This window comes from Rousettus aegyptiacus, unplaced genomic scaffold, assembly GCF_014176215.1.
Source record: "Rousettus aegyptiacus isolate mRouAeg1 unplaced genomic scaffold, mRouAeg1.p scaffold_m13_p_18, whole genome shotgun sequence".
Classification (NCBI taxonomy): Eukaryota; Metazoa; Chordata; class Mammalia; order Chiroptera; family Pteropodidae; genus Rousettus; species Rousettus aegyptiacus.
The window spans coordinates 938234-953312 of record NW_023416293.1 but is presented as its reverse complement, the minus strand read 5'-3'; the positions used below and the strand labels follow the sequence as shown (position 1 = coordinate 953312).

At 35.5% G+C, this 15079-nt stretch overlaps 1 protein-coding gene across 3 annotated transcripts in view; it reads left to right on the top strand.

Moving 5' to 3' along the window:
- The window catches only part of AKT3 (AKT serine/threonine kinase 3), a 257309-nt gene that overhangs the window by 144354 nt on the left and 97876 nt on the right, over nucleotides 1–15079 (top strand). For all 3 annotated transcript variants that reach the window (XM_016151251.2, XM_036235351.1, XM_016151250.2), the window contains one exon: nucleotides 6573–6684. In XM_016151251.2, the coding sequence (XP_016006737.1) occupies nucleotides 6573–6684 (112 nt within the window). The remainder of the gene's footprint in view (nucleotides 1–6572; nucleotides 6685–15079) is intronic.

Below are 15079 nucleotides of genomic sequence, written 5' to 3'. Positions count from 1 at the left end.
AGAAGAGTTCCCTGTCCTGTGTGACTGCCCCCATTGCAATTACATTCACTCAGTAAGGAGACTGGGTTGTTTGTCCTATAGAAAGTCCCCTCTTCTGGAATTCTCTGATGATTGTTTCTAATGTCATTTAACTTTCTCCTCTCTCTGTATTTCCTGTAAAGTGGAAGCTAGCTCTAAAGATCCCATTAGATTTACATTGAGTATATCTGTCAAAACTATTTCCTGATGATTCTGTGCACTTCATATGACATCGTGTCGGGAGGTACTTAGTATTTGATTGACCAGCTGTTAGTGACGTTGTCATTGCTCACTGGTGTCAGGCAGCACAAATCGATCTCTCCATTATAAAGTTAAGTTTCTCCTTTTGTGGCTGGCAGATAATCTGTGGGTTGACACCTTGGCATCATGCAATATTAAAGTCTTCATCGGTTATTTACCTAATGATTTGAGCATTCATTGATGATCTTAGTCTGAATCAATTATTTTCTTAGGTGAGGATGATCTTTTAGCTGTTTTTGAAGATGTGGTGTTAGTTAGCCAAGACACAGATTCATTATTTGGATAGCGTTGGTCATGTATTCTTTCATTATGTTTATTTACTATTGAGAGCTGCTCTGTTCGGGCCCAGCTCTGGGTGACCAAATCATCTGAACTGTGCCCCTGGGGAATTCAGAGTCAAATTGCAGTTTTATCATACTTCATATATAAGTTAGTTTTCTTTTTTAGTTAAAGCAAATATAGTGCTCATGATTATTTTTCAGATTTTAGCACAGTACTCAATAGTAAGCTGTGTCAGAATGGTTAGGTACTATCCTGTTTGTATCTGGATAAGTCACTTCTATTTGTTTCATGAATTATGATCATAAATAAACGGCTTACTCTGGTATAGAACACACAGTGGCGTTCTGTGCCACTATTAAGTGTGATTGTTATTTAATGAAATGAAAAATATTTACAATTAATTAAGTGAGCACTTATGCAATCAATATATTCCATATGTTATAGTCTCATTTAAAAAAAATTCTTAGAAAAGAACTGAAATATATGTGAAAGCATTAACGGTGGTTATACTTGTGTTTTTTATTTTAGTTATGCCTATATATGAATTTTTCTACAGTAAGTATGGAAGATTTGAATATGAATTTGCACAATGAGAATGAACGAAGAAATATATTTTAAAACTAGCCTCCACAACAGTGTGAATGTACTTAATGCCATGGAACTGTACACTTAAAAATGGTTAAAATGGTACATTTTGTCACGTGAGTTTTTTTTTTAACCACAGAAAAAAGTCCATGGCCATTGTACTACAAAAACAAAACTGAAAAGCAGCTCACCTAATCATATATTTTGAGTTCACTAGATGTTTGCATGGCTCTTGTAACTTCCTCTATTGGTAAATGCCTCATTCATTTTCATATCTTAATTATTATCCCACAGTGACCACAGTGATTTTTTTAGTAGAAATGTGAAGTATGCGGGAGGGTATGTAGAGAATAGTTGTTCTGGATGACTCTTGAGGTGTGTGTGCGCTTGATTACAGGTAGGATTTTGGGGACAGACAAGATGGAGAAATGCTGGTGGGGAAAATGTTGGCTCTGAACTGTACTTTGGTAAATGGTGGTATCTGTGGTGGTCAGATTCATTAAAAGTGTATTAGAAGTTCACATTAACATGTCACGATTTCAAATTCAGTTTAAATCATAAATAGCATCCTGTCTTAAAACCAAAGCAGTAAAGTTTACGATAATTAAAATGTCAGAATTTGAAACATGTATCATAAAGTGAAAAACATCTTTTAGAGTAGAATATAGTGTTAGTAACCCAGTCTTACTCCCTTTATTTATAGAATTTCTTCTGTTTGCAGTAAAATGTGAGAACTTTTCTCTCCCGTTTATTTACGTAGAGAAGGATGTATTGATTCTGGGTAATAGGTAAATGATTCAGACGCAGATAACTAGGAACATGGAGCTGGATCCATGCAGGTTTGGGAATCACTTTTCCATCGTTAGTAGTTGAGAGTTTGTGTTATCATTGGCTTTATTTGTGTTGCAGGGTAGGGGACCCAGCAGAGTAAGGACCCAGAGGCTCTGCCGCTCTCCCTCCTGCCTTCTCCCTTCCCTTCCGCCCCTTCTAAACCACTTCCCCCTTCTCTCCTGCTTGGAGAAGCAAAAGGTGCCAGATCATGATCCTCCTAGGGGTAATCCGCATCCCTAACCATCCCTGTGCTGTGTTCGGAGCCAGGGGCAAACACATCAGGGCCCTCTGCCTCCTCAGACATTGTCATCAGTGAAAATTATCCCAGATTTCTTTGTAGGAGAAAAGGTGTCGTAGAAGGGAGAAGGGCCAGACACAGGGAAGGTTCGGGGATGGTGGAGAAGAGGGAACAGACAGTCCTATCACTCTGACAGATGATGACTGATTTTTTAAAGGTAATCTCGCTAGCAGTATATTCTCTCCAAAAAAGCATGGAATTTGAATTGCATAGTCCTGGATGCAAATACTCAGTTACAAGCTGTGTGCTTTGGGGCAAGTTATTTAACTGGTCACAGTCTCTATTAGCTCACTTATAAAATGGAGAGTAATGACGTTAACACCTCTTAAATTTGTCCTTCAGATGAAATGAGTAACATATAGAAACCACCAGTCAGCGCAGTGCCTGCCACACAGTGATCCTTCCCTGGACTTGCTGTCCCCGGGGCGGGGCACCTGCCATGCCTGAGGCCCCCCCGCTCAGTGGATCGAATGAACCTCTTTAAGCTTGACGTGTTGAGGCCCAACTGGCACTGTGCTCTTTTTGCCTCTGGATTGTAAAGGCTTTAAACAAAAGAAAAAAATGGTCCCCCCCCCCCCGCCTTTTAAAGAATATCCGCAATAGTATTATAACTGCGGGCTTAGACTCTCCTTACGGATGTCATAACTCATAGTTAGCATTGTTTCATTCTGTGATTTAATTAGAACCGATTATTATGCCTTTGTTTTTCACATTGTTAGTTGAATTTATTTTTAAAAAATACAATTTGTATTTAAAAGGGTAAAGAGGTTGAAATGAAATTTAATCTTTTAAATAAAATCTGAACATGTGATATCCAAAACAGTTCTTTTTAGTATAAAGTTTTTAATCTGGCATTTTGCAGTTTTAGGCTTTCAGGCTTACAGAGAAATTATAGCTTAGAATAAACTTGATTGCCTGTGTTCAGCATGATGTAAAGTAAGCATTTTGAAATTCAGCTTGTAGCTTAACCTGGTCAGGTGAGTTTAATTAGTATAATTACCTAATTTAAATACTGATATAACAAATACTTTACTGAAAAGTGTTCAAGGGTTATACTATAATAAAAGTTACCTGACATTTTATATAAGACACTTGCTTTATTCATGTGTATTAAGTGGTACCAGAAATCATAGATTATCATTTGACTGATAGCTTTTTAGAATCTCTACCTGAAGTTTACACTTTTGTTTTTAAAATTTAAACTGGCCAGGCTCGAATTGGGAATCTTTATATAACTGAAATGGAAATATCTCTCTGAAGAAGTACTGACTATTAACCACCATCCACTTTAAGAACAAGAGTACCCTTTAAGAGTTTTTAGACATGAACTGTGTTCTGCAAACTTTCATGCCTGTTTTTCTTCATTTTACAGAGAGCGTAGGATGTGTTCATGATTACATATTATAGCTAATGTGAAAGAACCCAAAGTTTTTCTGTTTACTTGCTCACTTGTTTTAACATGGTATTTTGGAACTTCAACTGTTGAGGCTTCAGATTCTGTTCTTTCAATATATTTGCGAATAGACCGCAGTGAACCTGAGGTGCTGTGGGAGGATGCTCTCTTGGTTTTGACCCAGCTACCTTTCGAATAGCCTGCCAGCTTTGGGTGGCTGCTTCTCTCTCGTACAGTCTCAATGTAATGGGTATTATTTAGAATTGGATGCATTTACAGAGTATTTGATACAAAAACCTATGAAATATAATTTTATTTCTGTTATACTACTTCTTCATAATTGTGTATAACATTTTTGTTGAACTAGAAGGCCTGATTAAAACCTTTATACGATTAGTGAAATATTCATTTATAATTATATGTGTGGAATGATAATAGAGTTTGGTATGTGCTGTAAGCTTGGGGAATTCCGTGCTCTGCCCAGAATCTTGCATAGTGCTTGGCCCATAACTGTCATTTCAGTATGTAGTTGAGTCCGTGAATACTTACCATATTTAGTCAAAACAACGAAGTTGTGCATAACTACTTAGATCATTATATTATTTTAATCTTTTCCAAAACCATCTGTATGTAATTACAAACATTTAATTCTTTTCTAAACAATTCCTTTTCAGTGGTCTGCTTGGGAAGTGGTAATTAATCACCTCTATTATCATTTTAACAATTATAATACTTGGTAATCACTTGGAATCTCATGTAGTATTTTAAATAGGTTTTAAAATTAGGCGATTGAGAAATTACTTAAATTACAGCATTTACATGTTAGGTATATGCTTCCTTTAAAGTTTTACTTTAATTCCCGATAGCGCTTTTAAAGATGAGGAACAGTCAATGGAGCATGATAGAGGCTGGACTTGTGTTGTAATTTTAAAGTTTGTTGTCTCAGTTACCTTGACATCACCGCAGTGGGATCCTGAAGTAAAAGTGAAATAGATGAACCTTTGCTTGAAGGTTCCCTCTTTCCTTTTCTGTTCTTCCTGGTTCCCATACTCCATACTTCATTGTTGAGCGTTTCCGTCTGGCCTCACCCCTCCTTTATGTGTCTGTCCTTCATCCTTTACATTAAAAGCCAGTTGGTCAGTTGCCCAAGTTGCTCAGTCATCAAATATTTACTCTGTGCCGTTAAGTTCTGTCACTGGTGTAAGTGCTGTGAGGAAGGTTTGTGCACATGATTCCTAACTTTTAAGTAATTTATCCTACTAGACATTAAATTAACACATATTAAACATCTATAAGACAGTGCAGTAAACTACTGGCTAGAAACTTAATAGGAGTTTTAGGAAGAAGTAAATGGGAAGAAACAGTGAGCTTCAAAGACAGTCAGATTAGGTCTGGTTTATGGCACCTCCGGAGGTTTAGGTGTTGGGCATTGAGAGTCTGAAGAGAATTGCGTGAGTGGGAAAACTGGGTAATGTCAGATACTAACTTCAAAAAAGGTCACGCCATGTTTTCATGGATGATAGAAAAATTAGGAAGCCGCAAGGAGGAAGAGATGAATGGGTTTCGTTTTAGGTGAGGCACTAGTAATTCAACCAGGTAGAACTACCCACCACATAGTTGAACATGTGTATCATAAAGTAGAGCTCCAAGATGGAAAGAAGTTTGGATTTCGTTATTGGTAAGCAGAGAGATGGTGGCAGAACCACGAAGGCTTGTTAGAAAAGAGAAGAAAATGAAACAGAGACCCTTGGGTGAATGATCTCTTTTAGTGTAAAGAGTCAATAAAGAACTAGCTCAATATGACTCTATAAAGATATAGAAATGGTAGTTGATATTTGTTAGTGGGGGAGAATAGGACAAAACAGATAAGCACTGAAAAAACACTGTTGAACTTTTCACCTAGAGGTAAATTAATTTTTTTTCAAAAGAACAGTGTCAGTAAATAAGCCTACTCTGCTCTCTCTCATTGTCCAATACCATGTAACCTTTAAAGTCCAACTTGGCCCTGTCCTAACAAGTCCAGTCTTAATAATAATAGCTAATAGCTAGCATTTATTGAAAACTTTTTTGTCATACATTTTGTAAAATATTGATTTATTACTAACCTCCACACCAATTTTATGATATAGATACTCTTACTGTTTCTCATTTAATACTTGAAGACCAGAGGGATTAATTATCTCACAAGATGGCATAGTTAACGATAGGGAAAAAAATGGAATCCATACTTTTAGCCACTACACTGTCTTTTTCTTGGAAGTCTTCTAGATATTCCCTGAAAGAATTTATGACTTTTTGAGTGTCACTAAGGTCTATGATTACTATGAGTTATAGACAGTGTGCACTGTCACAAGGCTTCTAATCTAGATAGAGATAAGAATACTTTCTTGAAATGACAATAATATAAGATAGTCTGTGCTAAGTCAAAAATGAGGGATGCAATAATAAGTTAGAGGAACATGGGGGGCCATGCAGGGATAGTCAGTATAGGGCCAGCTTGTTATAAAAGGCTTCGTTGAAGGAGTAGGATTTGATCTGGACCTTAACGCACAAGTATTCTTTTGACCATTGGTGGTTGCACATGGACAGGGGTAAAGTAAATAGAAAGTGTTCTAGGCAGTAAGACGGCTTGAGCGAAGCTTCTGATGAAGGAAAGAGCAGCAGGGTACATTTGGGGACAGTTACATAGTCCAGTTTGGCTGGCTAGGAGAGCATGTGGCCCGAGGGGGGCAGGGACTGGAAAGGAACGCTGAGGGCAGGCTGTGCACATCCTTGAGCGGGGACCCGTGGACTGCTGTGAAGTTGCAGTGGTCTCGTTCAGACCACTTGTTGTGTAGTTCTCAGCTGTTTATCTCTTGGTTTAAGTGTAAGTATATTCAAAGCGGCATTTTATTTTATTTCTAGAATGCCAGTTAATGAAAACAGAGCGACCAAAGCCAAACACATTTATTATCAGATGTCTCCAGTGGACCACTGTTATAGAGAGAACATTTCATGTAGATACTCCAGAGGAAAGGTAAGAAACTCATTTTTTTTTTCCATTTCATGAAAAAGTAACAGTCTAAAGATGTATGTGTATCCGGTATCACCATTTGTAAATATATGTAAATACGTTTATAAAATGCTATAGTCCCTTAATTATTATTCTGGTATAATAGATGAATAACAGAGGCTTTTGCAAAAATATTAAATCATAACCTCTAGAAGTTCTGTAGGATACACTTCTTAGAGAAAACAGAACATTAAAAAGCTAAAGCATAAATTAGAGAAGACAGTTTTATAACTGAACTACCTCTTTTAAAAGAATTACAGAATCGATTGTGTTCTTATTTGGAATTCTGAGGCTGCACACAGCAGGTTTCACTAAGGATGCCGTTATGTGAGTGGCCGCCTGGGGCGGTGTTGAGACGGATGCCGAGACGGGTCTAGGCTCAGTGAGAGACACGTGGCAGCCTTCCTTGGCACCGGCTGTCTCAGTGCTGAAGACAAGAGCGGCAGGCGTGTTACCCACCGGCTCAGCAGCTTCATCTGGCCGCGTTTCCCCCCTCCTGAGCTACTACCAGTCCCTGCTGCCACCTCCCTGCCCCCAAGTTCTGCTTAACGCCCTTTTATCTGGTGCCTCTGATGCTGAGTGAGGTCCAACAACCACAACCACAAAATCATTTTCTGGCACATATGTTACCGTATTTGATCCAAATCCGCAACTCTGTGAAGTTGAATGTTATTAGCCTGATTTTCCAGATGAATGAATTAAGTCTTAAGAAACTTGTGTAAGATTAAAAAACCCACCCACCCCCAAAACCCGAAAAACAGCCTTCTCCCCAAACCTAGTAAATAGTAAAATATTAATTTAATACTACTTTTTTGATCAATAAACAGTAAATTATAATATATGATTACTTTAGGAAACAGAAAAAGAAAAATAGAAAAGAACTAGAAATTGCTTGTAATTCTAATTCTGTAACCAGATTTAAGGACTGATAAATTCCTTTCTGAGCTTCCAGTCTTACTCTGTGAGGTGTGTTTGGGTAGTTAGTGTGCATGCGATTTCGTGTGTCCTCCCCCTCCCCCGCCCCCACGCGCTCCCCTTGGCATTTCTGTGCCGAGTCCTCAGCTTGCTTATATCTTAATCTGTAACTGTGGTTGGGCTAATTCCGATGTGTATTTCAGATCTGAGCTTAAAATGTCACTTTTCCCACAAGACCTTCTCTGACCCTCGTAGACAGGTAGGACCCCCACTGTACGCTTTCTTAGCTCCTCGTCTCTTTTACATCAAGCACGTCGCTGCTGTAATCTTTGCCTTGTTCACTGGACTATAAGATTCTTGATTGACAAGGATGTCGTCTCCCTTGCTCGCTCTTTTATCTTTAGCACGGCCCAGGGGCCGACAATGTATGTATTTACTTGTTGAATGAATGGAACTTTTCCCATGTCAGTAGATATTCTTTGAAAATCTTAATCTGCCTGGATTTATGACATCTCATGAAACGTGCTTCGTTTTGCCATTGGTGTTTGCAAAGCTGGGCTTAAGCCATATCTTAAGACTTTAAAGTAGTTTGCTATTCCTGCAATAATATCACATTAGTTTTCTGATATTCAGTTTTCCTTTGCATTTATGACTAGAAGAAAGCAGTTTTAGTGAAAATGAAAAACGGCATATTTACATTTGTATTAGAGTTTATTTTCTAAATTCACCTAGAATCTGGTGTTTGGAAATTTCATATGACTTTAATGTTAAAGAAGACTTAGAAATGACAGTAAGATCTAGAAAACCCCTTTTTTCTCTATATTCTGTCTTCCAGTCTAAAATTTTTTTTCACGTATTATAAATAAAATATATATTTCTAATCTATCTTTTAAAATCTTATATATATTTCATTATGTGATTTAAGTTTAGAATCTTTTTTCCAAAAGATAAGCCTGTTTTATCATCTTCACTTATCAAAAATCCATTCTTTTCTAAATGATTGTAGATGACATATATACTTATTTTTATTTATGTGTATTTAGGTTTTTTCTTTTTTTCCTCTCTGATTTTTCTGTCTTCCTAGCACTAGGATCACATGGTTTTCCTTAGAGAAGCTTTATAAAACTTTCAACTACTAATAAAGCAAGCCTTCTATTATTGCTATTTTTAAAAATGTTCTTAGCTTTTCTAGCACATTCTTTTTAAAAATTGTGATTAAAAATACTAGCATAAAATCTATCCTCATAACATTTTTAAGTGTACAGTGCAGTATGATTAGCTATACATGCACAGTACTGTAATAATAGGTCTCTAGAACTTTTTTATATTGCATGATGAAACCGTACTCATTGATAGCAACTCCCCATTCCCCTCTCGCCTGGCCCCTGTCAACCATTCTTCTACTTTCTGCTTCTATGAGTCGACTACTTTAGGTACCTCATACGAGTGGAAACACGCAATATTTGTCCTTCTGTGTCTGGCTGATTTTACTTAGAATGATGTCCTCAAGATTCATCCACATTGTAGTGGTAGCACATAACATTTTTTTCTTTTTTTTTTAAGACCAAATAATATTCCCTTCTATGTTTATGCCATATTTTCTTCAACCATTTGTCTATTAATGGACATTTAGTTGTTTCTATCTCTTCGCTATTTTAAATAATGTTGCAGTGAATGCTGGAGTGCAAATACCTCTTTGTGATCCTGATTCCTTTTTTTTCCTTTTTTTTTTTCTTTTTTCTTTTTGGATAAATACCCAGAAGTGGGATTGCCAGATCATATAGTAGTTCTATTTTTAATTTTTGAGGAACCTCCAGAGTATTTTCCATGGTATCTGCACCATCTCACATTTCCACAGCAGTACATAGGAGTTTCAGTTTCTCCAAATTGTCATCAATACTTGGTATTTCATGTATGTATGTATGTATGTATGTATGTATGTATGTATGTATTTATTTATTTAATGACCATCCTAACAGGTGAGGTGATATTTCATGTGTTTTTCACTTACATTTTCCTGATGATTAGTGATGTTGAGCATCTTTCCATATATTGGTTAACCATGTGTATGTTTTTGAAGAAATGATGACTCAAGATTTTGGGCCACTTTTTAAATTGAGTTATTTGTTTTTTTGCTATTGAGTTTGTAGGAGTTCCTTATATATTTTGGATATTAATTCCTTATCGGATATATGGTTTCTCTCATTCCACAGGTTGCTTTTTGACTCTGTTGATTGTTTCCTTTGCTGTGCAGAAGCTTTTGAGTTTAATGTAGTCCTACTTGTCTATTTTTGCTTTTGTTTCCAAGAATGCATCGCCAAAACCAGTGTTAAGAAGTTTTACCCCTGTTTTTTATTATAGGAGTTTTATAGTTTCAGGTTTTATGTTTAAGTATTTGTGTTTGGTGTAAGATTAGGGTACAGTTTCTACCTTCTGCATGTGGATATCCAGTTTTCCAAACCCACTTGTCGAAGGGGCAATCCTTTCTCTATTTTGTAGTCTCAGCATCCTTGATGATCATTTGCCCCTGTATATCTGGGTTTATTTCTGGGCTCTCTCTTTTCTATTGCTCCATATGTCTGGCTCTGTGACGTCAACATACTATTTGTATTACTGTAGCTTCGTAATATGTTTTGAAGTCAGGAAATGTGATGCCTCTGGCTTTGTTCTTTCTCAAGATTTTTGTTTTGGTTATTTGGGCTCCATATGAATTTTAGGATTGTTTTTCTCTTCAAAAAATGCCATTTGGATTTTGATATGTAGATCACCATGAATATTATGGGCATTTTAACAATATTAAATCTTTCAATCCATGAACAGAATGTTTTCCATTTATTTCTTTCATTTATTTTATCAGTATTTTGTAACTTCCGGTCTGTAAACCTTTTGCCTTAACTTGCTCCTTGGTTAAGTTTATTTCTAAATATTTTATTCTTTTTGATGCTACTGTATATGGGATTGTTTATATAATTTTATTTTTGGATGTTCATTGTTAGTGTATAGAAACAAACCTGAAATGTATGTGAATTTTGTATCCTGCAGCTTTGCTGAATTTGTTTTTTAAGTTTTAACAGTCTTTTTGTGGAATCTTTGAGGTTTTCTACACATAAGATCATATCATCTGGAAACAGAGATAATTTTACTTCTTTGTTTGATTTGCATGTTTTTTATTTCTTTTTCTTGACCAATTGCTCTTGCTAGGACTTTAGTACTTATGTCGAATAGAAGCGATGAGAGGGCATCTTTGCCTTGGTCTGACCCTAGAGGAAAAGCTCTCAGTTTTTCGTCATTGAGTATGATGCCAGCTGTGGGTTTTTTACGTACCTAGATTTTCATGTGTTCAGGTAATTTCTTTCTGTTCCTAGTTTGTTGAGTGTTTTTATCATGTAAGAGTGTTGAATATTTTCAAATGTTTTTTCTGCATCTATGAAGATGATCATGTAATTTTTGTCCTTCATTCATTAATGTAATGTATCACATTGATTGATTCACATATGTTGAACCATCCTTTCACCCCAGGGATAAATCCCACTTGGTCAAGATGCATGAAACTTTTAATGTGCTCTTGAATTTAGTTTGCCAGCGTTTTGTTGAGGTGACTCCTCAGAACCTGCAGTTACAGGGTCTTTAGTCTTCTTGCGTGTCTTTTCTGGCTTTGAGAGAAATGCCGGGGATGACAATTCAAGGTGATGCCGGCCTTTTAAAATGAGTTTGGAAGTTTTTCCTCTTCTGTTTTTGGAAGAGTTTAAGAAGTATTGGTATTAATTCTTTAAATGTTTACTAGAAGTTGTCAGTGAAACCGTCTGGTACTGGTGGTTTTTTTGTTAGGTGGTTTTTGACTACTGACGTAATCTCCTTATTTATTATTGGTTTTTCAAACTTTCTACTTTTTCCTGATTCATTTTTGGTAGGTTGTGTATTTTTAGGAGTTTATCCATTCATTCCAGGTTATTCAGTTTGTTGGCATGTAATTGTTCATACTCGTCTTATAATCCTTTCAATTTCTGTGGGATCAGTTGTAGTGTTTCCACGTTCATTTCTGATTTTATTTGAGTTTTCTCCTTTTTTTTCTTAATTAGTCTGACAAAAAGCTTGGCAGTTTTGTTGATATTTTCAAAAAATCAACTGTTCATTGACTTTTTTCCTGGTATTTTTCTATTCTGTACTTAGTTTCGGTTTAATCTTTATTTTATCCTTCTTTCTGCTAGCCGTACGCTTATTCTTTTTCTAGTTCCTTGAGGTATATGGTTAGATTGTTTATTGGGGATTTTTCCTCTTTTTTAATGTAGGCATTTACCTCTGTAAACTTGCCACTTCATATGCTTTATCTCCCTCTCATAAATAGTAGTATGCTGTGTTTTTGTTTCCATTTTTCTCAAGGTATTTTAAATTTTTTTTCTTCGATTTCTTCTTGGACCAGTTGGTTGTTTAAGTATGTGTTATTTAATTTCCACATATTTGCAGATTTTTCAGTTTTTGTTTTTTGTTTTTTTGTTTGTTTTTGTTTTTGTTTTGTTTTTTTGTTTGTTTTTGCTGTTGAGGTCTCGTTTCATTCTGTTGTAGTCGGAAAAGATAATTGGTATCATTTCATTCTTCTTAAATTTGTTAAGATTTGTTTCATGACCAAACATGTGATGTCTCCTGGAGAATGTTCTTTATGCACTTAAGAAGAATGTCAATTCTGCTGCTATTGGGTAGAATGTTCTATATATATATATGTCTGTTATGTTCATTTGATACATACAGCATTGTTCAAATCCTGTTTCCTTATTGATCTTATGTCTGGATATTCTTTCCTTTATTAAGAGTAGGATTTTGAAATCTATTATTGTCTTGCTTTCATTTCTCTCTTTAGTTCTGTCAGTGTTTTTTTCATATATTTTAATGCTCTGATGTTTGGGGCATATATATTTATAATTGTCATAGCTTTCTGGTGAGTTGACCTTTTTATCATTACATACTGTCTTTCTTTGTCTTTTCTGACATTTTTTGACCTAAAGTCTGTTTTGTCTGATATAAATGTGGCCACACCTGCTTTATTTTGTTTACCTTTTGTATGGAATATCTTTTTCCTTCCTTGCTCTTTATGTGTGTCCTTATATCGAAAGCAAGTCTCTTTAGTTAGCCTGTCATTGGATCTTTTTAAAATCCTTTCAGCCACTCTGTCTTCTTATTGAGTTTAATCCATTTATATTTAAGATAATTACTGATAGGAAAGCACTTACTATTGCCATTTTGTTCATAGTGTTCACTGTGTTGTTGCTTTGTTTGCACATCTTGTCCTCTTTTTCTGTCTTCCTTTGTGTTTCATTGATTTTTTTTTTTTTTTTGTAGTAATGTGCTTTGATTCATTTCTTATTTTCTTCTGTGTATCTTTTATAGGTATTTTCTTTGTGGTTACCTTGGGGCTTATGTAAAACAAAGGAAAGTTAAATAAGTTGAACAGTTATTTTAAACTGATAACAGGTTAACTTCAACTACATGTAAAATGCCACTCTCTTATTTCAACCCCATACTTTATGTTCTTAATGTCACAAATTCTCTTTTTAATTGAGTATCCATTAATGTTTTTATGTTTATAGTATATTAATTCTTTCTTTTAACTTCTTTACCAGAATTAAAAGTGGTTTACATTCCACTGTAGTATTCTGTAGTTCTCTGTTATTTTACATGTACCAGTGAACTTTATGCATTTATATCTTTTATATATTTCTGTCTTTTATTTTTAACTGGAAGGACTCCCTTCGGCTTTTCTTGTAAGGCAGGTCGAGTGGTAATGAATTCCTTCAGCTTACCTGGGAAAGTCTTTTGAAGGACAGCTTTGTCAAATTTTGCATCCTCGACTGGCAGTTTTTGTCTTTGAAAACTTTCAATATATCGTCTCATTTCTTTCTGGCCTGCAAGGTTTCTACTGATAGTTTTATGGGGGCACCTTGTAGGTGATGAGTTGCTTTAATTTTGCCGCTTTCAAAATCCGTTGTTTGACTTGTGACAATTTGACTGTAATGCGTCTCAGTGTAGACTTCTCTTGATTCATTCTAGTTGAATTTGGATGTCTCTTTTCTTCCCCAGATTTGGGAGGTTTTCAGCCATTAATTTTTCAGATAAGCTGTCTGCCTCTTTTTCCCTCTCTTCTCCTTCTGGGACTTCAGTATTGTGTAATGGTCCATTTGATGGTATCCCATACATCCTGTAGGCTTTGAAAATTCTTTTCATTCTTTTTTTATTTTTGCTACTTTACGTGGATGATTACAAATGACATGTTTTTGAGCTTGCTTATTCTTTCTTTCAGTTGATTAAGACTGCTATTGAATCTGTCTAGTTAATTTTTCAATTCAGTTCATGTGTTCTTAAGCTCCCAAATTAAATATATCTGCATGTATGTATATATATTCTCTTTGTTGATAATTCTCATTTTGTTCATGTATCATTGTGCTGGTTATTTTGAATTTTTTGTCAGATAATTGATATACCTCTCTTTCTTTAGAGTCAGTTTCTAGAGATTTTTTTTATTCTTTTGATTGGGCCATGTTTCTCTGTTTCTTTGTTTGCCTTGTAAGTTTGTTATAAAGACTACCTTTGTACAGAGAATGACCTTCACCAATCATTCTCAGACCTTTTCTGTAAATATGACCTCTCTGGATTTATGCATGTAACCTCCAGTAACAGAAACTTGCAGGTGTTTTTTTTTTTTTTTTGGTTTGTAATTTCTTGCTCTCTCTCTCTCTCTCTCTCTCTGGTGCCTTTTCATGGTACTGCAGGTTCTGAGGATTCCCCTCAAGTCCCCTAGGTTTCTTTGGTTCTCAGCTGGTTTCGTACTCACCTGGGATGCAGGAGCCTCTTAACTGGTTTTCGGATTTCTCAAGATGAGAATTAATCCATGTGTTGGTGTTTATTGGAGTTGGTGTCTTAGTGAGTAGAGAGAGAATCTAGGGCTTCCTCTGCTGCCATCTTGCAGACGTCTCTAGTGCATTCTTATAGGTAAACTTTAGAATATGTTTTTGACATCTAAAGAAAATTCCTATTAGTATAATTCCTTTAGTAGAGTATTTTTTTTCTTTATTTGAAAAAGTCGATAGTACGTTTATTTATAGCTATTTTATATTTATATTTTTATTGCTGTTGTGATTAGAATGTTTTTCATAACTTTCTTTATATTTCTCGTATTTAGAAGGAATGATTTCTTTTTATTATGTAACTCAAAACATTTATTCTTTTGCAAGCATGGCATCTGCAGACAATAACAATTTTGCCTCTTCCTTTCCGAGAATTTTATCTGTTATTTCTCTGTGCTTTTAGCGGTATCTAATAATTTTTGGGATAGTTTTATTCGTTTTTTTTCTGATTTAATAAACGTATTCAAGTTATTCATTGTTAAATATGATTTTTTGTATGTACTTTCTTATGCCACACAGGAACACCCACACTGCAGACCTAGGTTATT